The sequence below is a fragment of the Trematomus bernacchii genome, unplaced genomic scaffold (assembly GCF_902827165.1).
Source record: "Trematomus bernacchii unplaced genomic scaffold, fTreBer1.1, whole genome shotgun sequence".
Lineage (NCBI taxonomy): Eukaryota > Metazoa > Chordata > Actinopteri > Perciformes > Nototheniidae > Trematomus > Trematomus bernacchii.
In genome coordinates, this window is record NW_022987588.1 from 466,149 (window position 1) to 493,509 (window position 27,361).

The 27,361-nt window shown below is 41.1% G+C and overlaps 2 protein-coding genes across 2 annotated transcripts; both read right to left on the reverse strand.

The window, feature by feature from the left end:
* Positions 1 to 565: 565 nt before the first annotated feature.
* On the reverse strand, positions 566 to 20,728 carry LOC117480964 (vang-like protein 1). Its single transcript, XM_034128381.1, has 9 exons — positions 20,577 to 20,728; positions 15,352 to 15,601; positions 14,140 to 14,308; positions 7,115 to 7,543; positions 6,048 to 6,223; positions 4,571 to 4,704; positions 2,368 to 2,518; positions 1,671 to 1,905; positions 566 to 1,556 (listed from the first exon to the last, which is right to left on the reverse strand). The coding sequence occupies exons 2-9, from the start codon at positions 15,420 to 15,422 to the stop codon at positions 1,296 to 1,298; spliced, it is 1,626 nt and encodes a 541-aa protein (XP_033984272.1). The 5' UTR covers positions 15,423 to 15,601; positions 20,577 to 20,728; the 3' UTR covers positions 566 to 1,295.
* A 2,595-nt stretch (positions 20,729 to 23,323) lies between these two features.
* Positions 23,324 to 23,780, reverse strand: LOC117480966 (helix-loop-helix protein 2-like). The gene has a single exon (XM_034128383.1). The coding sequence runs from the start codon at positions 23,778 to 23,780 to the stop codon at positions 23,406 to 23,408; it is 375 nt and encodes a 124-aa protein (XP_033984274.1). The 3' UTR covers positions 23,324 to 23,405.
* Positions 23,781 to 27,361: the final 3,581 nt, after the last annotated feature.

Genomic DNA, 27,361 nt, shown 5'->3' on the forward strand with positions numbered 1-27,361 from the left:
GTAAATATACATTTACAACATAAGAGGCCTCATAAATACAAAGGGTTTTCAGAATACAGATATATATTGATACAACTTAACAGTTTGATTGACGCTCAGGACAGTGTTGCTGTTCCAGTAGCTGTAGAAAGGTGGCAGTAGTGTGACACTGAGACAAAATACTGAAAGCAGAAGTCGGTCGAGCTAATTTACACTAAATTATTCAATTTCAACACTTGGTTAAGTACTTTCCTGCATGAGATAAGTGACAAAATATTTTGGTGAGACGTTTCCAAATCCTCTAATTTGCTGAAGTAATATTCCTTTAAGTTGTACATTATCTCATGCTCCAGGAACTTGCATTATGCAGATAAATAATATACACCCTCCTTACTGTGAATTAAGATATAAATGTAGGGGCATATGTTCTGAAATTCAACAGCGCACATGGTAACGTTTAAATACAAGATATGAACATGAATTTAGTCGTCCAAAAATGTAGTCTCTCTGATAGTCCACAAAAAGATCAGTGTACACTGCACACACTTAACTGTCCACACATAGCAAGTGTCTATTGGCTACACCATCTATATTCAGCTGTACTTCGGTTGGCATTCAGTCCAGGAGATTCCAGTGATTTTGACATTTACAAACATTTCTTCATCTTCTGTTCACAGTCCAGTTTATCTTCACAAATACAGCTCAGATACAAAATAAAATAAAATGTTTGACAAGGTTAAAAAAAAAGAAATCATTCAAGCAATGCACAATTTTGATATAAAAAGTCTGGAGGGATAACAAATATTCACATATAAATACTGTACATACATCTGTAATACAGGACAGTTAAATAATCGTGGCTTAGACTGAAAAAGAGAAGTTTTGGTGAAAAGGGTTTGGGTTTTATCAAATATCCTGGTCACTATGGTAAGGAGAAAGGAGAGACAGGTCAAGACAGATTTGGTGTGTTAACTACACTCAAGACACGCTTTTTCACCCCTAATCTCAGACACTCTGCCTAAATCATGAACTCCCCCACGCAGGCACACCCTGGCACATGCAAGTAAAAGGAAGAAGTACATTTGTGAGGGTCGTCTGTACTGCATATAGGAAAACCAGACTGTGTTCTGGACTTATCAGGACAGAGAAATCCAAGCATCTCTACCGTCTCCTTTCCTTTATCGTCTTTTATGTCGACCAGGACAAAGACAGGGACACAAAGTTACTCAATGTGGAAAATTACACAAGCATAAAGTACAAAAAAACAGTACAAAAAGTTATTTTTGGAAAAATTGTCCTGTAAGTCCAGCACTGTGTTAAACTGAGGTTTCTGATTGGAGCAGAAGTATAAACTTGTGAGACTTGGGGTCGATGAACTCCTCAGTCAGACGGATGTAAGGGATGCCCTTGACAGTCACAGCTAAGTTAAAGTCAAGACATCTCAGCAGGAAATCTGAGCCTTCCTTTAAACCACTGGTGACAGAAGCCTCGCTGACCAAAGTCCACTGGTCAGCCATCCAGCGCTCAGGCCCGTACTGCAGGGTCGGTCCAGGAGCCAGGTAGCCCTCAAGAAAGGCCTGAAAACACAGAAACAGACAATTACACAACATGTTTACCCAGAAAATCACTTGGCACAATCCTCAGAAAGGTTAGAACCAACGTGTGCTTTACAATTCAAAAGCAGAACCCACCTTTGGGCTCATGTTGTTGACCAGACAGAAAGCAAGGTGCTTCTGGATGCTCTCCATGCTGTGGCAGTGCTGCCTCCTGGTGGTGCGGAGGTACTTTTGCAGGGCACGGGCCATAGAGGGAAATATAGCCAAAGCTGCTTCACGCACATCCATGATGTCAGACGGTGTTGCCTGCTCATCCTCTTTCTTCATCCGCCGGATATGTGTGAAGGCCTCCTCCACAGCCACCACCAGCCTGACAGAGAGGGGACAAACATACATTAACAGGGGGCTTATAGTCAGCTCTCTAGGCACTGGTGTTTAATACAGTAAGTAATACTATAGAGTAATCCTTGACTCTCTCTTAGTCTAATGAAATTGTGAATCTAAAGACTGTGCATGAGCAAAGAATGATGAGAAAAGACTGGATACAGTGTGGTGATGAGGTCGTTTTTGTATATTAATCAAACAGAGGAAGGATGTCCACAGTATCCTAAGGTTGACAGTTCACAATGTTTCATGGATTTTCCCTAACTATTGTTTTAAGACACATTAAAAAAACGTGTGAACCCATTCTATAAGGAAGAGGAACAAGATGTGGATTCAGACGGACACGCACAATTCCAATCGCATTTACATGCAGAGGGGCATGTCTGAAATAGTCTAAAGATCAGTTAGTTGCCCTCAGACATAGTGACTTTTTGTTCCCTTGACTCACCTTGCTCTACGTTTACGGACTCTTCTCTCGTAATCGGCCTCTTCATAGTACAGCTCATTGTGGGCGCTGTCTTTGCGTTTGGCGGCAGCTGTAACCATGGCCCGGGACTGATTCCCATTACCAGGCTGCGCTCCTGCTGTGTTCCCCGGGGCTGCACCAAAAGGAGAGGACAGAAGCACATTGTTTATATCATTGTGAGCAGGAGCCCCAACCAGGGTCTAACTCTGATTAATGGACTGTATCTCGCACTCAATCGTGGACAGGAAAGGTCAGATGGTAGCTCAGACCGCACAAATCACTGGAGGTGAAAAACTGCTATGAATCAATCTCTTTCGACAGTATTATTTCCAGTGTTAGGTTTTAGAAAGATTTGAGACGGAAGTTTGTAAATCCATGTTACTTATCTGGGGCATCCTTCCAGATCATGTGTCTCAGTCACAGAGAATGTTAATTTTAGCAATGAGCAAAGAGGCAATTTCCATTTGAAGCGTCAATGTTTCTCTGATACAGAAACCTTTATATTGCTGGGTAAATTGAATATTCATAATTTTACACTTCAAAGGCCATGGTTGCTGTCTGATCTGTGAATTTATTGGTTAGTCTGACAAACCCATAAAGCTAATGGAGCTTGTACGGCAGTATATTAGAGTTCCTGGGGTTTTATTGTGGGGGAGTATCGCATGGTCCATATTAATGAAGATCAGTACAGTTTGGGGGAGGTTTTAGAAAAAGTAAACGCTGCAGGTCAGGTAAGGATATAAATCCTTTATTATCTGATCTGCATATGTGCATTTATGTGTGTGAGCAGGTAAGTTGGGAATCCGAATGTAGCAATAAAACATGGATGAAAAACCATCCTTGTGAATACTGTAGAGAGAAGATCATTTACACAGGGAGCATTGTAAATATTTTCTACGGAAAACAAGGGTAAACACCGGTCTCTTTGACTTCCTGGCCTACATATTCATGCTATAAGAGGAGCGTCTTTGAATGACGGTGAATGAGGAAGAGCGAGGGGGGGGGGGGGGGTGGTGGAAGTGAGTGAAAAATGAAAAGAAAGATGAGGGAGAAAAAAGGGAAGCGAGAGTGAGCCGAGCGGGAGGAAGGAGAGATGTGGGAGAATGTGAGGAATGAGAGTTACTCTGATGAATTATTTAAGGCTTGATATTCCACGGCCCCCGGGAGGCCTCTCCGCTGCACTTTGATAGGGAAGGGGGTGGGGCGGGTGGGAGGTGCTATAAGGACACCATATCCCATACTGCCTCTCTGCCATACATCATCAAATGCACTGTGCTGTGAAGCGGGTGGGGCATTTACTGGTGGTGAGTGGAGGTCCCTTTAAACAGCAGGAGTAGTGCAATAAGTGTTATTACAGGCAGGATGTATGTGGTTACAGTGAACCTATCACGAGCTTTGTAGCGCCACAGTTGGGTTTGTGTGAGTCTGAGTGTGTGTGTCAAAGACGAAAGCTTCAGGGTGCAGTAAAGATGCCGGGAACTGAACCGTGAAATTAGTGGCTTCCTGTGATAAAGTGCTGGGTAGAGTGATCTTGGGGACTTTTAACTGTACTTACTGTCCAAAAGGTATGTTCTCAGTTTGTTTTTAAAAGCTGCTCAAGGAGGAGATGGAGATGAAAATAGAAAACATCACAACCAGTATTTAGAAGGAGCGTCACAATAAAAAAACAGGTCTCTGTCAAATATATACTATGTCAAAAATAGAATTTGACTATTTTTGACATAGTATAACAGAGACCAGCTCCATCAAATAATCAGACTTCAGATAGATGTTGATTCATTTCTGCACAAATCTGTCTATTTTAAGTATGACTTGAAATGTAGAGAAGCCACATAACACTGTTCAGCTCCTTTTACTGAAGAACATATAGATATTGTTCAGTTAGTTCACTGCTGTATATTAAAGTCTCTAAAATGTTCCCTTTTCTCATTAATCATTCCATAGAATTGTTAGCAAAACCACTTGTCTTGTCATTTAGTGGAACTGGTCAGCATGTGTCACTGATTGTTGCCATAGATTTTGGATCTAATTTCAAACTGAGCCTTGCGGTGTGGCTAATGTTTGAAATAAGTGAGATGTTAAAACTCTCTAGGATAGAGTTAATTGGCCCCTGGAGCCAATGAAACCCTGAGATGGACAGCATCAGAAATAATGCTAATTATAGGAGGTCATAATTGGGACTAACCATCCACGTTGTAGACCTTCAACCCAGCCAGGTGTTTGGCAGCCCGATGCTTTGAGGCAGAGAGAAGGGCTGGGTTATGGAGAGGGAAATCTCTGTAGTAGTACTCCAAAATGGTTAGAGCGGCCTTTTGAACGCTGTGTGAGAAAAGAAAGAAATGTAGGGAGTAAATACAGAGACAACATACAGAAACTGAATTAAAATGTTGGCTCAATTAGAGCACATAACCAAAAGCAACATAAGGTGTACCTCTCCAATTAGCATTTTACCTTAATTATATTGTGGAACTCAACTAAAAAAGGTCCTAATGAAAGGCAGCAGAACCAATCATATTAGCCACGTTCACACGGCAGTACTTTTCCCACTTTAGTTCCGATATAGTTCCGAAATGTCGCGTTCACACCAAAAAGAGCCGAAACAAAAATTAGTTCATCAGAACCTTTTTTACTCCCTTTTCCGTCCCTGCTAGAGAGCAGGTACTTTCGTGGGAGAAAAAGGTTCCTATGTCTGATTGGCTGGGCGGAATGCAAACCACGCCCCGTAAAACTCCCAAAAGGTTTTGTGAAGCCGCCATTTTATTATCCTCGCATTAGCATTATTAGCATTAGCATTAGCCCAGCGCACAAACGCAGAGAGACTAACTTATGGCAACACAAAAGAAAACATGGGAGCGGTGGAGATGAGGAGGTGTCGGCGTTCTGGCGATTTACTCGGAAGGCGTCAGTAGAAGCTGCTGGGAGTCCCAGCAGCTTCTACTGAAGCCAGTCCCCAACTCCGGGGACTTCCGGCCGGGGACTTCGGGTGGCAGTATACGCCGTGAAGTTGTTTGCGGCCTGCCAGTAAACCCAAAGCAGAAGAAGAAGAAGTGACGTCAGTGGCTTCATTTGCCTAATCCTCCCTCAGGAACTTATTCCGGTGTGAACGCGATCTGTACTTAGTTCATGAGAACTAAAGAGTTCTCATGAACTAAGTTCTCATGAAACTTTGTGGGAAAAGTACTGCGGTGTGAATGCGCCTATTGTCTTTTTTATTTCACACACTATTCTTTTATTACACAAACATTTTCTAGTTACCACAGTTGTCCCCTGGTCCTGTCGTATTCACACACTCAATCAGCGCAGTAACAGAGTAAGACAGCCAAAGGACGTGCGCCTGTGTCCGGCCCTTCGTCACCCCTCCCCCCAAACTCCTAGAATAGCTCGCCTTGGGCAAACTAGACGAAGAGGCCGATGAGTAACTCAATTACCACCAATGCCAGTCAGTCCTCCCTGTGGACATTGGCCTCCAATTACATGCATACTTCAACAGCATAATGAGTGTGACCAAGTGTGAGTGTGTGTGTGCCTCAGTGTGTACTGTACAGAAAGGTCACTCACATGTAAATTAGAACATGCTCGTATTTAGAGTTGTTCTTCTATCTTTCCTTTTTCATTAGAAACTATTTAAAGCACATTGGAGGGTAAAAATAGTGTTTGTGTACCTAAGCTGTCCTATGTTGTAGTGACGTGTCTCTCCGTCAGTGGAGCGGATGACACACACGCTGTAGCAGGGCTGGAGGTGACGGAGCTCCAGCAGCACCACCGCCAGGTAGTGGACGAACAGCTGGGAGTCCACCAGGGACACTGCAAACTGGACAATCCCATGGTAGTCCTCATCCTGCTCAGAACACATCACAGGTTTAATTAAAACACTCACTGCTCATTAAACAAATTACAAGGAATTGGCTAAAAGATAACAACTTGGAGTAAATGGAATAACCTAGTAAATGAAATGTATGGAATGGATCAAACAACTATGATAATTAGAAACCAAATGCATATCTTCGAGGAAAGATGGGAAAAATGGGTAAAGTATAGAACACCTCATGGGTTGCTTTCATTTCAAGTTTATTCTTGCCTTTTCCTTTGATTCGTAAATCGAGGGTAAAACAAACAACTTTAAAATAATCTGTAGATTAATCCATTAAAAAAATGGTTGTGACCAATTAATGTATACCTGAGTATTAATATTGTATCCATTCTTGTATTTGTATTATTATTATTACTGTATTATTTCATTTCGGATTTCGCAACTGTTATGTAGTTAATGTATGTACCTATTTTCTAAAAACACTCACTGCTGGATGAACAACTTTTTTTTCCCCCCATTTAAATACTTAACTAGATACGTGTCATTGAGAATGATTATCTTATTTTAAATTGAACAATTGAAAGACATTTTTTTTCTTGAATTGGTAGCCAAGTTAAAAGACAACTAAGTAATTTCTTAGGCCAACATAGGTGGCAATAACACACTTTACAATTGCTATAGAGAATGGCTTATGATATTTAATTGTTCAATATTTTCAAACAACACAACGTGCATTAATCTAAACTCTGTGAAAATAAGAACATTAAACTCTTGATTGTTTACTTTAATAAAAAAATATATAATGTAAAAGCTTAAATAACAGCAATATAAATCAATAACTTTGTAAAAAATCAGAGTACGTGTTATCTTGAAAGCCATAAAAAAAACGTTATTGCAGTGGCTCGCTCTCAAACCCACCTGTGCTTCGAGGATCCGGACCCCAAAGAAGAGCCAATAAGACATGGTGAGCAGGAGTGTGAGGGTGGTGAGGAAGGCACGGTACACACACACTCGGGGCAGGCTTGCCCGGCCCGGCTTGAGAAACAAGGCCCACATGGCCATCAGGAGGATGAGGAGCTTGAAGGCGAGGGAGAGGAAGAGGCCCTCACAGGCTGTGCCACAAGCCTGCAGCCTGTCCGGCCACATAAAAACCGGAAGAAGCAGGAAGGCCAGGGGCGTGGCCAGCACCAGCAGCCCCACCAACGAGCCCACAGCCAGGGGAAGATAACGGCGGAAATCTTCAGTCCGGTCGTGCAATCCCTTCCCCAGTCCAACCACTTCCTCCTGGGAAATACTCAGCTCTGAGGTGCCTGTCACTGCGGTGGTGGTCTCCCCCCAGTTATCATCCTATGAGAGGAAAGAAAGAAAGAAAGGTGAAGGAAAGGTATCTTACAAGACTTCAAGGGATTCATTGGTTTAATTGTCTATGTGTCCATGTTGATTCACCCACATTACTCAAAATACTGTTTCTCCATCCATTGAAGCTTCTGGTCTTGTGAGTATCATAATTGTTACACTATGTTCACCAACAGGTCGAAGCGATACGGTACAATATGATACGACACGATTGAAAACTGTGCCACTGTTTTTATATAAACTGCTGCCTGCTACAAGTGAATGAGTTCATTGCTCTGGGAATAAAGAACAAGCTGGAGGTCTTCCTAGAGTTAAGTGGTACAGATGTGAGTAATAAAAGCATGTATGAATGAGCCCTTTTTCATACTATCCATAGATATTTGATCCATTATGGGCCAGCACACTTTCAAATGTAATTTTTCAACACTGTGAGCAGAAAATAAATTCCTTCACCTCTATCGTCTTGGTGTCGAGGTGAACATCTCACTGACAAATATCTTAAAACCCGGGCCAAGAAAACTAACATTATCTACATTCCTAAATACCACAAACGGTAAGAGAGATGTCTTTCTTTGTCATTATAAAATAGCTGACTAAATTGGCAAATCAGAGTAAAATTCATGAGAAACTGACAAATCAACTCATAAATATAGTCCTGAATCTGAGAGGGAACAATGCCTCCATTTTCTCAATGTTATGCCCCGTGCACACAGCAGATCCTCCATGTCGTTAAGAGATGTTTGGGTTTCTTGGAGTTTTGCCTCATTATGACAGGCTTTCAAAGTCCCATTGAAGTAATATAAGATGACAGGATGGGGAGTGTGCACGCACACACACACGCACGCACGCACGCACGCACGCACGCACGCACGCACGCACGCACGCACGCACGCACGCACGCACGCACGCACGCACGCACGCACGCACGCACGCACGCACGCACGCACGCACGCACGCACGCACGCACGCACACACACACACACACACACACACACACACACACACACACACACACACACACACAGTGATTCACAACAACAAAAAAGAAAGCTTTCCAGGCCCGTCATTGCAAGTTAGAGTCCAGGTTTTTTTCTCCTAGCCGGGCAGGGTCATTTTAAGCATAAATCTTTCCCAAAAAGAAAGACAGGGAGTATTTATTTTATTGTGTGCCTGTCATGAATTCAGATAATTAGGCGTTCATTGTTCCCCAGAGTGTCACTGCATTGTGTATTCCTCTGACTTCAACCAATCACAGGAGGAGCAGCTGCAGAGAGAGGGATGGAGGCTAGATAAAGAGACAAGCTGAGCAGATAAGCTTTCGTGGCTTCACACACATGTGCACACACACACACCTAAGCACATCAAACAGCCAGTAAAGCCCCAAACTCGCACCACCCGGGCCTGATGGAGCTGCTGGGAAACCAGACAGGCTGTGGGTAACACAGACAGAAGACAGCCATATGTACTCTCACCTGTCTGGAGCGTGTGTATCTAAACTGTGCCTATTAAGAAGTTAATATAACATTTGCAGATTTCGTTAAATTAATCCTACTGCTATTTGTGGAATGTGAAATGTGAAATTGACATTGCATTTTGCATATTTCCAATCAGGAAAATGCCTCAAGAATACGGTGCATAAATATGAATTCTGCCCTCCATTGCTGTTCACAGCTAATTAACTCAGCCATGGTGGAGGAGGGGAAGCCAACAGGAGCCAGAAGATGAATGAGCATGGAAGAGGAGAGGGAGGGAAAGTGAGAGAGGGAAGGTAGACGTGGTTTAAGGTGTGGTATATAAGAAAGGAGATGAGGGTATGCAGAATCAGCATTTAATTCAAGGTATCTGTCTTCCAGAGTAATGTGTAAGGCCAGAGGTCAGTAAGTGCATTGTCTACTCCATTTAGTGTCTCATTTCAATTCCTCTCACATCTCTCCTCTCTTTGTCTCCCTCTTCTCAAGCCCACTCTTTTAAGAGGATACCAACCTTAAGACAGGCTCTGTGAACAATCAACGTCATTCCACACTTTGGAGAAAGAGCAGAACAAATGGGGATACAAAAACAATATCCTATTAAGCTTGACAGTTTGTTCTTAACTGTAGTTGACTAAACAATATATCCAATTAAGGTCCACTTATTTACCTGTTCTGAAGCGTTTGACAGCATTACACAGTTTTCATCAGCAGATAAAGTTTGCCCAGTTGTTACTTGCGGATATATCCTGCCTTTAATCCAATCCAATCCAATCTAACTTTATTTATATAGCACTTTAAAACCTCCAGACCAAAGTGCTGTACAGAGAGATACATCAAATATAAAATCACACAGCTCAGCGCACAAAACATGAAATAAATAAATAAATTTAAAATAAAAGATACAAACACAAAACAAACCAGAATAAACGTAACAATTACAAAATAAAAAACATAAAAACAGCCATATAATAAAAACAATAGACCACTAAAAGCAAATAAAAGCAACAATCTACTTGTTTACGAATGCTAAGGAGAAAAGGTGGGTTTTAAGACGGGATTTAAAAACAGACAGTGTGGGAGTAGCTGATTAGCAAGGGCAGGTCGTTCCACAGTTTATGGGCGGCAGCAGAGAAAGCACGGTCCCCTCTGCGCTTAGACTTAGTTTTTGGCACCCTCAGGAGCAACTGATCAGCTGACCTGAGAGTGCGAGTGGGCGTGTAGCTGTGTAACAGCTCAGAGAGGTAGGGCGGGGCCAGGCCATTGAGGGCTTTAAAAGTAAATAAAATAGTTTTTAAATGAGTCCTCGAATGAACGGGCAGCCAGTGGAGTGAAGATAAAATGGGGGAAATGTGCTCGTGTTTGCGTGTGCCAGTTAGTAGCCGTGCTGCTGCATTTTGCACCATCTGCAGGCGAGCAAGGGAGGACTCACTTATCCCAATATATAGTGCATTACAATAATCCAAGCGGGAGGTGAAGTCATAGTGGGCTAGTGTTTATTTTTCTCTCAATTTTGTCCCTCTATTCACATGAAGCTTCTGTTTATCTCACCCAATAAATGTCCTTCAGAGTAGACGTCTAAAAACTCCTGCTGCTTGGAATAATGTGGACAATGTAGATTTTCGCCATCATAAAATATTTAATTTACTTTTTCTACTTGGTGCTTAAAATGCTGTATGCTTATTGTATCAGCCAATATCAGATCAGTATTGTATACTTGTTCAGATGTCTGACAAAAGAAGCAGAAACATATGCAAACGAGAATGTCTAAATCTCCAGTTTGGCTATACCTAAAGGTAGTAGTGTGGGAAACTGAGATTATTTGTGTCACTCAGAGACACACCAGATGTGAGCTCTAAGGCACTGTTTTGTCAGATGAAAGAGGAGGAAGAAGAGTAAATATAGCTTAATGTTTTCCCTGTATTTTACAAACATGAAAAAGATTGGCACCTGGTTTGGTGTCTTGGGTATTTTTCAAGGAAGACATTTTGACATGTCACTCAAGAAAAGGCACAGGTGTCAATGATGAAATGAATTTCCTGGTATTGTGCGTGTTGCCTCACTGTCACCGCTTACTGAAACATTTAATACAACTGATCCACCGTAAATGTTGTTAGTAACCACTGTGCTTTTCCTACTGATAAATCAAAAATGTCTGCTGTGAAAAAGACAAATAAAACCGACATTTCAGTAAGCTCAGGTAAAGGATGCACCCTTATCTTCTAAATCAGCTTTTTCCTTTATGCAGACAAGCTTTCATGCTAATGTCTATAGCAAAAGAAACAGTGTATCATTCACTGAGCTAATACACTGATAAAACCAGCCATTAAACCTCAGTGGATTAATCCTTACAGATTAATGCCTCACTAATCAGGCCTGATCTCTACATACAGTACAGTGAGGAGGAAGAGGAAGTCACTGAGAGAGGATGTAACGGAGAAGGGTTACGGGAAAGAAGGGGGGGGGGGGGGGGGGGGGGGGGGGGAGCATGAGTGCTGCTGCTTGCTTGGCAGTCGTTTCATCTGGCAAAGGGTGAACATGGATTATTGTTAGGCCTGTTCCACCCTCACAAAGCACAACAACACAACAACATACTGATTAGCACTGTTCACACAGACTCACACATACACACCCCAACAGTCTGCCAGCTACAAAACACAATAGCTAAGCCCCTCTGGCCTGGGTGGAGGACATTTACACTTTGGTATGTTTGGCAGCGTGTAGTGTCATTGTGCATAAGTCATTGGAGCAAAAACCAATAACATTAACATAAATGCTTGGCAGATTTCCTATAATTAACTTCATTCTTTTAATTGTGGCGATTAATTTAACATTACATACAAAATGTGAGGGTAACAGCAATTAATAGGTGTGTAGGAACATCTATTTACATTTTAAAAAAGGTGCAAAAGCAATGTGTGAAGTGCCAAAACAGGAGAATGTGTTTTTCCCCCATACGCTTTGGCGCTGCTAAAGCTAACATTGTGAATTGAAGCTTTTGCCTTCTGGCACAAAGTCACAGCATCAAGTCTCACAAAGCAGCATGGACAGTCTCAGTAACAGACTTGGCGCCCTCCGTATGACTCACACACGCACACACACACACACACACACACACACACACACACACACACACACACACACACACACACACACACACACACACACACACACACACACCACCAAGACTGTATCCTTATGTCATGGGCATGCGTGTAAACATGGCGGATTATTCATATCAGTTTTCTCTCAAAGTGGCATTTGGCTGGACACTGAGGCTAATCTCAGCCTGTGAGAATGTCTCTTTGCAGCGGAGCCTGTTAGTGTTACAGCGGCTCAGGTCCAGAAGAGCCCAGTCGGGGGTGGACTGTGGTGGTAATGATGGTGCTGCTGCTGCTGTGCCATTTGGACACATATATCTGGAGGGCTAATGCAATACAATAGCAGATTACCTTACATTGTGGACAATGGACGACGGACGTATGCTACGAGCTGACAGTCACATGACATTGTGGAATGTGTCTGCCCAGCCAGAAGGGGATTCTGAGCGGAGACTACAAAATAGTTCGTACCTACAAAATTGAGTCGTTAAGTCTGACTGAAGACATGTTTAAAGTCTTATTTTATCTAATTATACTCTAGAGTAATTTTTTTTAATGCAGATTGTTCTCAGCCACTGTACATACACAGCTTGTCTCCTTTTTCTCAAACCAACAATACATACAAAATGACAAAACCTTCTTTTTTTATTATAGATTTCAAGTAGGTCAGAGAGCCTGTGAATGCAGCCCTAGGCAGAGTTTTGTCTAAAGAGACATACATATGACTCTTGTTTCTCTTTCTTAGGTTGTCTTACTGCTTCTACCTCAGCTTTCTTAACTTTCATTTGAATTTACCTGAAGCTCTGCAATAAAAGGAATAGCCTGATATCTTGGAAAATACGCTTATTTGCTTTCTTGTTTAGAGTTAGATGAGAACATAAATCTCTGCCTGCTGAATATTAAGCCGAAGCTACTGTATTAAGCTCAGCATAAATTATGGAAATATTGCACAAAAATGCATACCACCACTTCTCAAGCTCACTAATCAACTATGTAAATTCATTTGTGTGTTAAACAGCTTTAAAAAAATGTCTATAAAGACAACAATTTGCTGTTTTATGAGCGGTTATGCCTGGTAATATCATGATGATAGTTTACAGGAAGTCCTGCTCTTGACAAAAGAAATAGTCTGGCACATGTAAAACCTCAACTGGCTGTTTTTACACTTTAGTTATTTGACAGATTACCAGGGTATATGGCCTGTCAATTAGAGAATGTAAGGGTTGCTGGTAAGTAGAATACAAAAACAGAGCTATAACAGAGCGAGGCTAGCCATTATTCCCCCTGTTTCCAGTCTTTATACCAAGCTAAGCTAACCAACTGCTGGTTACAGCTGACAAACCGATGACTGTGATTGATCTCCTCATTTTACTCGAATACGTTTATTCGTCAAAGCATTTTAAATAATGATCACGGCATAAAAGCATCTTTAATCCCAGCTGCGTTGACCTAGCTAAATACCCATTCTGTCTTTGAGCTGCATTATCACAGCATTGCACTTCCCTGTTTCTACTTATCTTGCTTGCAGAGCTCAGAAAAATCAGCTCTATAGAATAACTGGTACAAATGTGCTTTCAAAGCGATCAGGCTGTATGACCGTTATACCGAGTCGTACACACACACACACACACACACACACACACACACACACACACACACACACACACACACACACACACACACACACACACACACACACACACACACACACAGTACCACAGCATTGTCCGTACAAATCCGTCCAGGCCTAGAAGTGGGACGCAAATCCTCTGACCTATTTGATCCCTCGTCACTATTGTTATTATGTGTCAGGCGCTGTGGCAATGGGCAGCCAGCTGCCGAGAGGACGGGTTTAAAAAAGGTCATGGTGAAGAGTTCATACTGTAGATGGATTACTGCAGATTGAGATTCTGAAGGGATAAATGACTTTTCTAAAAAACAGCCTTCATTCCTTCACAGTTTTGACTCCAAATGTATGTGTGGTTAACAGTTTTTTGTACACTTTCATGGAAAATACCTGGGCATCATCTCCCTGATCTTCTGCTGGTGTGGGTTCTCCTGGCAGGGGCTCTCCATTGGTAACGGGGGACTCCTGGGAGGGCGTGTCGGGGGGGTTGATGACGACGGACCTCTCCGAGCGAACGCTGTCTTTACTGCTTGCCTTGTGCCGCTCACGGCTCCGATCGCTAGAGAAACACACGATGAAGATTAGGAATGTCACAAGAGGAGTGAAGAGATCAGATAAGATCAAAAGCATATACACCATGTGCCTACATAGTTGTTTCTGATTCATCTGGAGGGTTTTCCTTATTGTTTCGTCTATAACATTTGAGGAAAATAGTTAAAATTGCAATTCACAATTTGACAGCCTTGTTGATGTTGATGTATTCTAATTGTTTGATTTGATTGATTGACAAAACCCTAACAATCAGTTATTACTTAAATGGTGCAAGCTTCTCAAAATGTGCATACCATTGGCTGCTTTTCTTTGCCTTTTATGATAAATAAACCAAATATCTTTGTGTTTATTTAGATTTGGACTGGAAAGAGGGAGAGAGGGAGAAGACATACAGCAAAGGGCCATGGGTTGGACTTAAACCGAGGTCACTTCAGTAAGAACTCTACTAGAGTTACCTGGGGGCACAATATCTTTGGGTTTTGGATCATTTGTCTGAGAAATCAAAACCTCTGAAGACCATTGACATTGGGGAATGTGTGATTGCCATTTTCTTTGCCAAATATATATATATATATATAATAATTCTGACACTTGATGAATTGACACAGAACAGATGATTCAATGTGGAAAAATATTTGCTCGTTGCATCCCTATTTTGTAAATAGCTGGTGGAAATGGGGGTGGATATCGAGGAATGTATAGGATGGGAATAAAACGATTCTCTCATTGGCCGGATAGGCCGAGTGAATCACTGAAATAGGTTAGAGTCACTCAGCTGTGACGACCCTAATCCACAAGCTCTGTTGCTCTCAATCTCTAGCTGGTTCTCTCTACTGTCTCTCTCTCAGCTGATTTATTTAGATGCAACCAACACGTGAGCCGCACAAACTGAATACAAACACAATGAGCACCGCAGTAATTTCATGACATACTATATAAAAGATGCTGCGAGGGATGTAGCAGAAAGCCCTGTCATGGGGGGGGGGGGAGAGACAGACACAGTGGAGGAGCAGACAGTCAGATGGGAAGGCGAGCAGACAGGAAACATACCCATGTCGGTTTGATCTCCCCGAGCGGCTGGAGTGATAGGAGTAGCCCGAGTGGGTTGACTCAGTGTCCATTTCAACAATGTGCAGGGCTGGCGATTGGCCAGGGGGATGAGGAGAGATTTGTTGTGTGGTGGAGAGGGTAAGTTGGCAGCAGTACTCAGGAGGAGGAATGGGTTGCTATAGAGACGGGCCTCAGGAATCCACGACGACCGACAACTACCCCAGAGAGCTGCTGTAGTGTCCACATTGACCTGAGAGATGGAGAGGAAGAATATCAGGCGTCAACAGTTTGTAATTCAGAACACATGATGTATTGTTTATGTTAGTCATGCAACATATTTCTGCACATTTTGCTGTTTATAATTGTTTTTAATTACAGCATGATTAATAATCAAAATATTAGAGACAACATCCATTTTCATTATCTGTGCTTTGGGACAGAAGGGGCAGGTACTTAATAAGATTGTCTTTCATGAACGTTTGGACCATGCTTTGTCCGCTGTACCTCTATAAAATAAAGGATTGATAATCTTAAGAGTCTATTTGCAAAGCCACATTGCTATACTCTGCACACTGGGCTTGGAATGACATTCAAGAGACACCTTTTATTTGGAAACAATACCCTAAAACTAGGCCCACATTCATAGCATGTTTCATGAAGGCTGTAATAAAGTCAAACTGTCTCCTAATTCCCCCCATTTTGTCCCAGTTTCTCTTGTAAAAAAAGTAATGTGTCTCAAGAGACTTCCTGGTTAAATGAAGTTTAAATAAAGAATTACTTCATAGTCCTAGAGACATGAGGTTTAGGGAAGGAAATGGAGGTCAGTTTAACCAGTTTCTACTAGCACCACGGATATACATAGTAAGAAAAGAGTTTCAATGTCATATTTGAAACAATAATAATAAGAGCAGAAAGACAAATAATCAAGCGAAATAAAAAATACTGCAATCTAGGGTCAGGCAATATGAAATTATTGTCAAAACAATATACAAATGTCTATAGTATATATTTTTCTTTATTGTTTCTATCACAATATAGACTTTGCCTATGTATTTCTTTTTCATTTTGCACTGAAGTTCTTAAAATTAGTATATATACAGCACTTTTTATTTATTGCAGGGTTATTTCACACACTAGTATACAAAAAAGGCTTTGCCAAGTATTGTGGGGCTATATATAGCTACATATAGTGTTATATAACATGTTGATATATAAAATGACCTATATGATGGAAGATGTATACCTGATGGAAGATGTTGGCCATATTGCCAATTATTTATTAAATAGCCACTCTATTCACAATTTGAATAATACAATTTAAGAAATCCCCCATTGTATGTTAAGACCCTCTCTATCTTTTCATTATGCGGTTTGACAGACTCACTTCCTGGGCCCTAATGTCTGCTGTGTGATGAATTAGGACGTCTCCAGGCTTCACCATGCATGACCATTCATTTAGACCTCAATCTACACTCTGTCTGTCTCCCTGCTGTTGTCCTGACAACCACCTGCCAATCACCATCCCCAGCCCAGTCTCATTTTACTAACCCGTTTATTTTCCTTCCAGTCATTTTCAGGCTATAATGTTATCTCTGTAGCCAATGATGCATATAAACAGAAAAACAGCCAATTCAGCATATTAGGATGTGAATGCACGCAGCTGCCTGGAGATCATGCTGTGAGAATGATGGTTAGAGGGAGAAACTGTAATGTATGTGATTTCCATAAAGATGATGCAGTTGGGGTTGAATGTTTCTCTCTCTCTACATTACCCATCATGGGAAATGTGGACAGTGCAAATAAGAAACCACAGTTTTTCCATTTAGGATTGTCATACAACGCATATAAATTATGTAAAAACGTCACCACTGGCAGGAGGACAGATGTCAGACAAAATAATTTGCAAACGACAGTGTTGTGACAAAATGCACAGTAGATCGAACATGAATAAGAAGTCAGAATCAACTCTTGCTATTAAAAGCAGGGGAACATATGCTGAACAAGGCAGAGCTGCATATATGTTTGGGACTTCCATAAATATTGTACTTGAATATACCACTCACAGCATCAAAGCTAGTGTCACAGCATCAATTTTTAAACATGATCCCGAGTTTTGACAGAGGAGGGTCACATCTCTCATCCCTAACACACATCTGGAGCGTCCACTGTTTCCTTGGCAACACAGGAGGCCCCATCTAGCAGCAATAATCAATCACCCCTGCTGAGAGTAAATTTGTGTAATGGGTGTGTTGGTGTGTGTGTACGTGTGAGTGTGTGTCTGTGTGTGTGTGTGTGTGTATGTGAGAGTAAAGGTGGGGGGTGGCACACTGTGAGGGCACAAAGAGCAAACAATGGTCTCTCATCACACCCATCGCCCGCATGGTTAAATGAATGAGCCAATGATTTGAATGAAAGCTGTTAACCCCTTGAGTGCTGATCTCTGAACGCGTGGCCGTGGTATGTGGGCCAAGATGATTCCCCTGAGAAGCCACTCATCCACGAGACGAGCATGAAGAGGCATAGTGAACCAGGCCATGTGGAAAATCGCAGCCAGGGGGTAAAGAAAACTATCAGTTACAAACCATCGGATAACTATGAATAAAGCATAACAAGGTGCATCAGAGACGAGCCGCTGCATGCTTATTCGGAGTCCGTCCATCCAAAAAATGTAGTAGTCGTCTGTGAGGAACCCTGGGAGGAAAAAGGGATTCTCTAGTGAGACGTAGCTGCAGACCGTTCTGGTTGGCTGCACCGACATGAGATGCACGAGGGCAGAAAGTGACACTAATGTAAAACAAACAGTCATTAGTGTGTTTGTTTAGTGCACTGTGGGAGCTACTGGAAGGCTCAGGGGTATACATACATGCGTTATGATGGACTCATTGTTTCATCATCTTTAACATCTGATAGGTTAGGCTATTTGCAGCATTTTTCGCCGCTGATTCAACTCATGAATTAATAATAACACATAAGAATGTTGGGTTTTAGTTAAATGTCCTTGGCTTCACATTTTGGCCTCCAATCCGGGCAGAGAAAGAGAGGTGTGGAATTTCAGATTCCATAAAGTGCTCAATGTAATGTTGGCACCCTAAATGGCACAGATCAGCCTCGTAGCTCATCCAGAGCACATGCTGAGGCCTGGTTACCATGGCATCTGTGCCCGCCCTCACACCCATTAGCCCTTGTGCCTTGCTTCCTTCATGTGCGCCCTGCCCTGGTGGCATCATGCCATAATCTGCCAGATGCAGCAGCTGGCAGTTTGCTGGGTGAGTTTATTTTCTCTATCGTTTTTCACAATGTCAAAGCAATCTACAATCTGCAAAGCCCCTTCTACATAATTTTCTTTATTAACTGATTAACCGTTAACTTTCCTGAGCGCAAGGGGTCATCCTCAAATTGCTAGTTTAGACTAAACAACAGTTTAAATGCCAACAGTAGTCGATATACTATCAAAGTAGACTATGAAAGAAAATAGTCTCAGTGAACGACCTGGAACCACTAAATTGTAGCTATTTTTTAATAAATAACTTCCAAAGACAATGCACAAATTGTATAATAATTACCGACAAATTGTTTCATCTGTATATTATTTTTAGTGTAATGACACCTGTTCTGGCATATAAAACATGAACAGACACGTAAGTAACACGGGTCAGTAGGCTATGTAGGACCTCTTTCAAATCAAACAATGGCTGACACAGTGTGCGCCAGTGTGTAAGTCCAATCCCTACATGGACTTCAGATAACCCAGAGGAACAGCTGCTGCCTAACTGCATTATAACAACGCTGTTAACTGACGAAAAATCACCAAATGGAGCTTAAGACATGGCGGCATGTAACACCCATGGAAATTATTTCTTGGACCTCGCCATCGGGGTATACAGTATGATGTCATTTTCCTGTGTGCTTTCTTTCATTGTTTGCTGTGACATTTGATGCCTTGTGCAAAGGTATTTGTCAGATATGTGTGGAGAGAAAACCTTTGACCTTTGAGTGACTTGTGAGAGTCTCAGCCACTCCCACCCTGATGCTTTTTCACACACGCACACACACACGGAGTAAAAGGAGAAAGTTAAGACCTGACACAGTTCTCTGGAATGCAAACTTGTTCCCTCCCTGATCCGCTCATGTGGAACTAAATAAAAGTACAGTAGAGGGAGAGAAGTGGTGAGAGAGATAACTCACTACATTCCTACTTTAAGAGCAGTGCTTTTATGCCTGTAAATACAGTGCTGTACACTACTCTAAAATGCATCACGCATTACAGTGTGCATCCAAGCTTTGCAGGATCCTAATGCTCCTCAGTAGCCTAAAGGTAGCTGAAAGGTAGATCCTCTTCTCATTACACTCGATGCACTCTGCCCTGCCAGCCAGAAAAAAACACGGTTTAAAAGAAGAAAAAAAAGACAAAAGCAGCGCTGACACTACTTTCTTTTGATCGTTCATGGCGAAAATAGCCTCCATTATTCCACGGGGTGATTCATCTATCCAAGGGGGTCCCATACCCTAAACCTCTGTGCACAGGACCTTTCAGCACTAATCAATAATACATGTCTGTAGGTGATGAACAGTTACACTGCAGCATAAGGACTCTGAGATAATGAAGAATACAGCACAGACAGGGCCAGAGGAGGCACGTGAAGAGGCTTCAGTCATAGTAACACCTCATCCAGCTGTGCCCAGTGGTGTGCTCTCCAGACAGCTGCTGATGATGGCGACACACACCATCACCCTGCAGCAGCCGTTTGCATCTATTACGCCCTTTATTTCAGAGGCTCGCTCCAGGGTCTGAGATAAAGCTAGGGATGTGATGTTACTTCTCTGTTACTCAGCTGCAGTTTCGGTTACAATAGATCTGGTTTCAGTCACATCCTGAACACCATTAACCACAGCAGGTTATCACCTCAAATTATGCGTGCATATTCTGGTTCTATCTATTTATCCACACTACTACTACTACTACTACTACAGTAATAGGCACAGGGGCAGTGTTACAAAAGAACACTGCCCATATAGCAATAATACAAATCGACAAGGTTACCTGCTTATAAATATCGGATAGGAGCACTAAATGCTACATCTGTCTGAAGAGAAGGAAACCATTTTCCACGACGGCAGCATTGAACTTCATCAGTAATTCCTGCGAGAGGTTGAGTCTCAGGCGTTTGGAAGCATAAACCCGGTGTAATGAACGCAGCATCGCGACAATCAATTAATTTATCTACCTTTCTTTTCTCAGAAGTGTGTCATATTCCTCCACTTGCGTCTGGGTGTCAGTGTTTGGTTGGATCTGCTGCTGAGGCGCGCCGTTCTGCACTGACACGGGCAGCTCCCTCACAAGAGCCTGGCCATTGTGGTTAGCGGTACCAGAGAGAGAGGCAGCATGGAGGTACAATACACTTCAAGTGCACTAAAACTAGTGTTTCAGCTGTTGCCCACAAGAGGGCGTTCTTTACGTCAGATATAGACTTGCTATAGGCAGGAAGGTCTTCTATTTTCTCTGTGAATCAGTGTGTGAAACCCCCCTCCATTCAAAAATGTGTTTGGTTATTATTTTTCACTTTGATGTTGACAGTCATTGTATAGACTGGTGTATGTGCAGAGACACTAAGTGACACTAGGTTGTACACAGTCTATCATCAAATTCAAACTACTGTGATATGGAAGCCTTCTGAAAGGTGTATTCTCTAGGTTTCCATACATTTTTCAGAAGAGAAACGTAAAAACGGCGTTGAGGTGAATCTTGTCTTGACAGGGCCTCAGGATTTACAGTAGCAGCAGCAGTGCATTTGAGACATTTTTAGGGTCAAGACATGTCACCTCTGGACTTTTGGAGGCATAAATCTGCCACAAAATCCTGATTTACACTCGCTAATTTGAGGCAGTCCATCTCTTGCCAAAAGACAAAGAGAAATTATAGGGGAAAAGGGCCTAACTAATGAAAATTGTCCTTTTTGCACTGAGGAAAGAAGGCAGAGTCGGGCGAATTGGTGCCATGCTGGGGGTGTTTTTGTGGAAAAACACATATTTCCTGTTTTGACCAAATACACGCTGCTGACAGCCAATAAGGCAAATAAATCAATTTTCAGTGGTCCAAGAAACATACAGAACATGTAGCCATTACCTTGAATATCTTCTGAACAGCAACAACCTCTCGACCTATAACTCAGGATGCGGAGGTGATTAAAAAAAACGTAACCCACTTCAATTTATTCCTTAGTGATCTTACACTTGAAACACCACGTGAACTCAAGTAAAGATCAGGCGCAATAATGCATGCATGCAGGCATCAATGGTACAGAAACACGCGTCCATACAATTGTCTCAACTACATTTTAGGAAAGTTATTTTTAAAACAAAAAGATGCAGAATTCTATTTAAAATATCTATTCACATAAATAAAAAAGTGAATGTGGATTTTTTACAGTTTCATCTCCCTATATGAGGCTCCATCAGAGGGCAGTGTTGCTCCTTTCACCGCGGTGTGTGACAGAGTTGTATTCAGACTTAAATAGCCTTCAGATCTTACCTAGTTTTAGTATTTGACCCACATTGGCTGAAACTATACAGGATATTAATAATCCTCAACGTATTGCCTCTACAGCATTCCCTGCCCCATTAATCTTAAAATCTGATGGTAAGGCTGGCCTCTCTCCCTCAACTCCCCAACATACCTATTGTATCCAGTGTGTAGACTGAGTGTGTAGTGTGTGTGATGTGTAGACAAAAGGCTGTCACTCTTGCTGCTGGAGTGGACATGAACAATACGACGAGACCCTTGGGCCACATTACACCGCAGAGACTTGCATAAAGGGACGAGCGAGGGAGCACAGACAGCTCTGACTAATGGAGAGAGAAATCAAAGGGACACGCAGGAGTTTGTATCCTCTGCCTGTTCTCAGACCAAAATATAAAAGCCATCTCTCTTGGTAATGGCCAAAGCCTGGGTAGTATGTCAAAACACTGAAAAACAACTTAATGGTTCAATGTGAACATAAATTATTTATATACCCATTTGACTAAAATCACAAAAAAGACCATGTGCAGCTTTACAGACTCTACTGATGTTAGCAAACATTTATCCACCCAGGAAAATGTCGCAGCAAATTCCATTTGAAAATATAGTCCTGGGACTGTTTTGCTTATAAATGACATTTAACATTATCACAATTGTATTCAAATCATGTTGGTATTTACTCAAACACTGAGCCAAATGCACTATTTTTTTCTAGCTTTTTAAATAGAAATCCCATGTATTGTTATGAAAAAGATGCAACTGACTGTTTTTGTATAGGTTGATATTACTGTCTCATTTGTGTGTATATACATTTGTGTGTGTCCCCAGAGAGGCAGCAGACGGGTGGCTCTAACATGGTTGCTTTGGTTCATCTGGAGAAACACCTGCCCCATCCAGAGGGAGAGAAACCCCAATACCTCACCCATGTGGCAGAAGAACAGCTTATGTAGTAGCTTCCATTAAGGCTTTACTTAAATTAAAACAAGGAATATCAAATGCTTGCAGAAGACGTATGTTTAAATGATATATAATAAGGCAGACGGATCAGATGTTGCCATTATTGCTAAAATAGGATAAAAAAAAGAAAAATGTTTTCCACATTTTATTTTCAACATATGGGTTTAGTTGCAACTGAAACTATCACAACAGTTAATGGAACATTTTTGAGTAATTTAAACAAATATATTTACAAATGTGTGCAAACAGGAAACAAAGTTTGTCCCATTTAAAGACAAGGCAGCAAATTTAACGTCAAGCATATCAATATTTTAGTATATTCTCTACACAAATATTATATTAAACATCTGTTTTCATTCTTTACATTCTTATAACAGTATTAATGTAGTCCTTCAACTGTTTAACATAAATACTGATATGTACAAAATAAACCCCAGATATGAAATGGCATTCTTCAAATATTTTGCTACAAAATCTTTTGTGAGTGAGTTTGAGTGTTTCATTGAGAAATCATTCAGCTGTCAAGAATACAAACAATCATCCTGCCTCAGTCACCATCCTCCTATTGGTTCCTAAAAGTCTAAACATCCAGTACATGGTTGAGGTAGGAGATGTAACACATTGCAAGTCTCAGGATCTCAATTTTGGACAACTTCTTGTCTGGTGGGAGAGTTGGGAGCAGTTTTCTCAGCTCTGAGAAGGCCCTGTTGAAGGACACCACGCGGACCCTCTCCCTGGTGGCGTGCGCACATCGATATTTGGCTGTGGCACGCCTCCTCCGCCTCTTCTCCTCCCTGCTGAGAGTGGGCAAATGAACTGAGTGCGCCTTGCCATCTCCCTCCTTAGGTTCAGCTGGCATGGACCCACACTGCACATTGAAAGTGTCCAGAAGGGTCTCCGTGTCCGATTCTCCCCAAGGCAGGTCGGACTCAGGCCGATCCGGACAGAGCATCATGGTTCTGACCCCAAGATCTTGAAGAAAACAGATGTCAGTACAAGTTACCCCAACATTTACTAGCTTCGATATTAGAGTAATTTATTTAATTGAATATAAGAATGATTTAATAATGATTATACTGTTCTGAAATGGGCCATTTTGCAAAATTAGTACCTTTACTTTGGGTAATACATTAGCCTATTATAGGTGATACTTTTGTACTAAAGTACAAGTTGCGAGTACTTCTTTCTCCACCAAAATGCATCTTATTACATAGAATATCTCACGGTTCAAACAGCTTAAACATTCTAAAAATGCAGTACTTAAAATAAATTAGAAGCAAATCGTATAAAACATGCTCTACCTGTTTAACACTGAGTTGTTGTATGCCATTATGATAACTGTCTGGTTGTGTTAATTGCATCTTTGGTTGCTGCTCTGAATAGTCAGATGTATTACATTTGGTCAGTACATTTGTGAAACAAAGGACCCTAAAATAAAAGGGACTGATGCTGCCACCCAGTGGATGATCTACACATTTTAATTTCGCAAAGAACTACGCTGTCCGAGGTGCTGAAACAAAATCAAGACAATAAAACAAATGCAGATTAGTTGATTTAGGATAATTTAAAACACTTTTTCAAAACAATTCAGAAAACAAAACGTAAATTCCCATTTCCCATATTTGTTAAAGAAAAACACTTTTTACAGCATCAGAATAGCTGGTTATTTATATTGCATTTAATGTTGCGTTTGAATTTCATATTTGTTTATAGAATCAATTTGTTTTAATTGACCAGCCCAGGTCATAAAAACAGCACAATATGCAATAACTGGACTGCAAGAAGTGCAGAATTGGTAAACACATTGTTTGTCACTTACCTTGTACAAAGAATAGAGTAGTAGCTGTACGATTGAAGATTCTCACATTAAAGCTGCATTCAGTCCTAAAAACAGTCAGGGCAGGTATCCGCGCGTAAAGTTGTCTCCATGCAGTCTTGTTTTGTTTACAGTTGAGTCGAATTAAAGTGCTGAAAACAAGACGAGGGTGAAAAAAACCTCTCGAGTCCTTTCAGTACCGACCTGTGATCTGTCCGTCATGGTTTCAGGTGCACATCACATCATTCAGCGAGGCAAAGTCTGGCTTGTGCTCTGCTGGTTTTTCAATCCCAAATTCGCATTGTGCGCAAAACAACACTCCCCTATCTCCTCGTAAAACTGGAGCGAAGTGACGACACAAACAGCGAGATGAGTGTTTGTTGCTTTCACTTTCATTCTCAGTAGAGGACATGTACCTACGTACGTGCATGGCAGCTAAGAGTTTCAGACATGTCTTTATAAAGGTTACAACCCGGTGAATGTATTAGCAGATTTGTTGTCGATGATCCTAACTTGATTACAGTCTACTAGACGCGAAACTACTTCCAATGACGCCACATCTTCCCGGATCCTGCATAAGGTCAAGTGAGCACCTGTGTCTAAATTAAATAAATCGTGAAATGTGTTTTACAGTCTCATTGCCAAAAGAAAAAAAGCCCAGCAGTTTTTAAAAACCCCAAAACCGAAAGCTCATTGACCATTTTTCATGAAGAGACTGAGATTCTGATACATTATATAGCCCGTTCGATAGCTGTGAATTAATCTATAAACAGTGCACAACATTTGGTTTGGTCATTAGTTGTTAGTTTCAGAGCACATGCTTTGCCGTTTGCAGCACTAACAATGGGCCTTTGGTTGATGGAGGTTCAGGGGAGGGGTTAGGTCCTAACCTAACCTGCGTTTTGCACTCCCCCTTCTCCTAACCGTTAGGAGAAGGGGGAGTGTAAGAGAGACTGCAAAACATCCAATTATCCTTTCAAAAGACAAGAGAAAAGTAAACGAAGTTTAAGGGACTCAAACTACTTTATTAGAACTATGTTATGTGGTGTACAATTATTTACACTCAATGCGATGTTATAAAGGAGACAAAGGACCGGCAACAGGTTTGCTAACTGAGAGACAGAGACGCAATTCAAAACATGTTTTTATTAAAATGCAATCAAAACATTTGGAAACTCAGGAAATAGTTGCTGCAAGATAGAAGTGTAAGAACACAAACAATATTAACTTAAAAATATCTCCATTACAAATGTGTTAAAAACCTAATATTTAAAGTGTGTGTATATAGGAAAAAGGAGTAGTATGAAGCTGCAGCCTCGGAGGAGGGTGCACTCTCAGGACCGCATGCACTCTCAGGACCCTAGTTGTTTTGCAACATCGCCACCTAGTGAGCAGGAGACATGAATATGAACGACAACGCAGAGAGTGTGAGTAGTGTGAAGTGCTTTTAAAGTTTTATTTGTTTAACATTAATAACAATTCCGGTGACTTGAAATGAAGTGTGATTAGCTAACATTAACTATGATAGTCTTAAGGCAATACAAACAAACATCTGTTAGCTTCTAACAGTATTAAAGGCACTAAAAACAATTATTTGTTAGCTATAGCTTTTGGCAAAAGCTAATGCTAATAGCATTAGCTTCATTAGCATATTTGATTATTTGTTTAATGAAACTGTAGCGTGATTTTGGCAAGCCCAACTAGGTGTCCTACATTAATTGTTGATTTAATCACTAATTACAGTAACACGTTCTAAATGTCATCTGTTAGCCTATGATGACTCGCTGCAAAACCAACTGTTAGCCTTTTTGTTTATTTGTTTAATGAAACCGTATGTTATGGTTATGTTATTTAGCAGAGGCTTTTATCCAAAGTGACTCACAAAAAACATAAAAGAACCATAATTAACATTAGATTATCAATACAAATAGTTACATAGTCAGTTACATTACGTATTACATTTTTAACAGGGTAATTAGTCATCTGTAACCTACATTTAAAAAAAGTAAACTTCCCAACCCTGATCATTAATTATAGTCAGCTAATTAATTAAACTTCAAAGGATGACAAAAGCATGTCAATATGATCTGTCTGTCCGCTACATTAAATCAGCAGTAGCCTAATATAAGTTCTGTATTCAGTGTAAATGCTTCTTTAATAGTCATTGTATTACTATTTGAATTCATTGTAAATAATCTTAACTGTGCTGACTGCCTGTTTACTGTTTATCAGACGGTCTCATCATTTTGACATGTTTTGTAATATTGCATGAGGTGTTTTAGTCAGTTATTATGTCGGCCTATTCTGTAGGTTAGAATCTGTCGTGTCAGAATCTAACAATTAGGCCTAATTTATGTCTGTCTGTGAAAGTATTTCAAAATGTTCAGTTTGACCAATTAGGCTCTCTCTTTTTCAAGATGCATATTTCAATCCAAGAGGGGTTGCAAAGTCTATAAAGTGTCTTTACTTCTGCCTTCTCCTATCCTAGTATTATGAAGTTGATTGACTAAGAGTAAGCTCAGCTAAATTAAGGAAGGTTTTGTTGTTTTTCTGTCTGAATTGTAATTTTCTTATGACATTCTACTTCAGGTGTCGTCAACTGGAATGTCTTCTCAGAGGGACACAAAAGGGAATTTCGGAAGGAATACCAAATTTCCAGGTGCTTTTACTGCGACAACCTTTATAAGGACGTTGGCACAGGCTACCGGGGAAGTGGACGG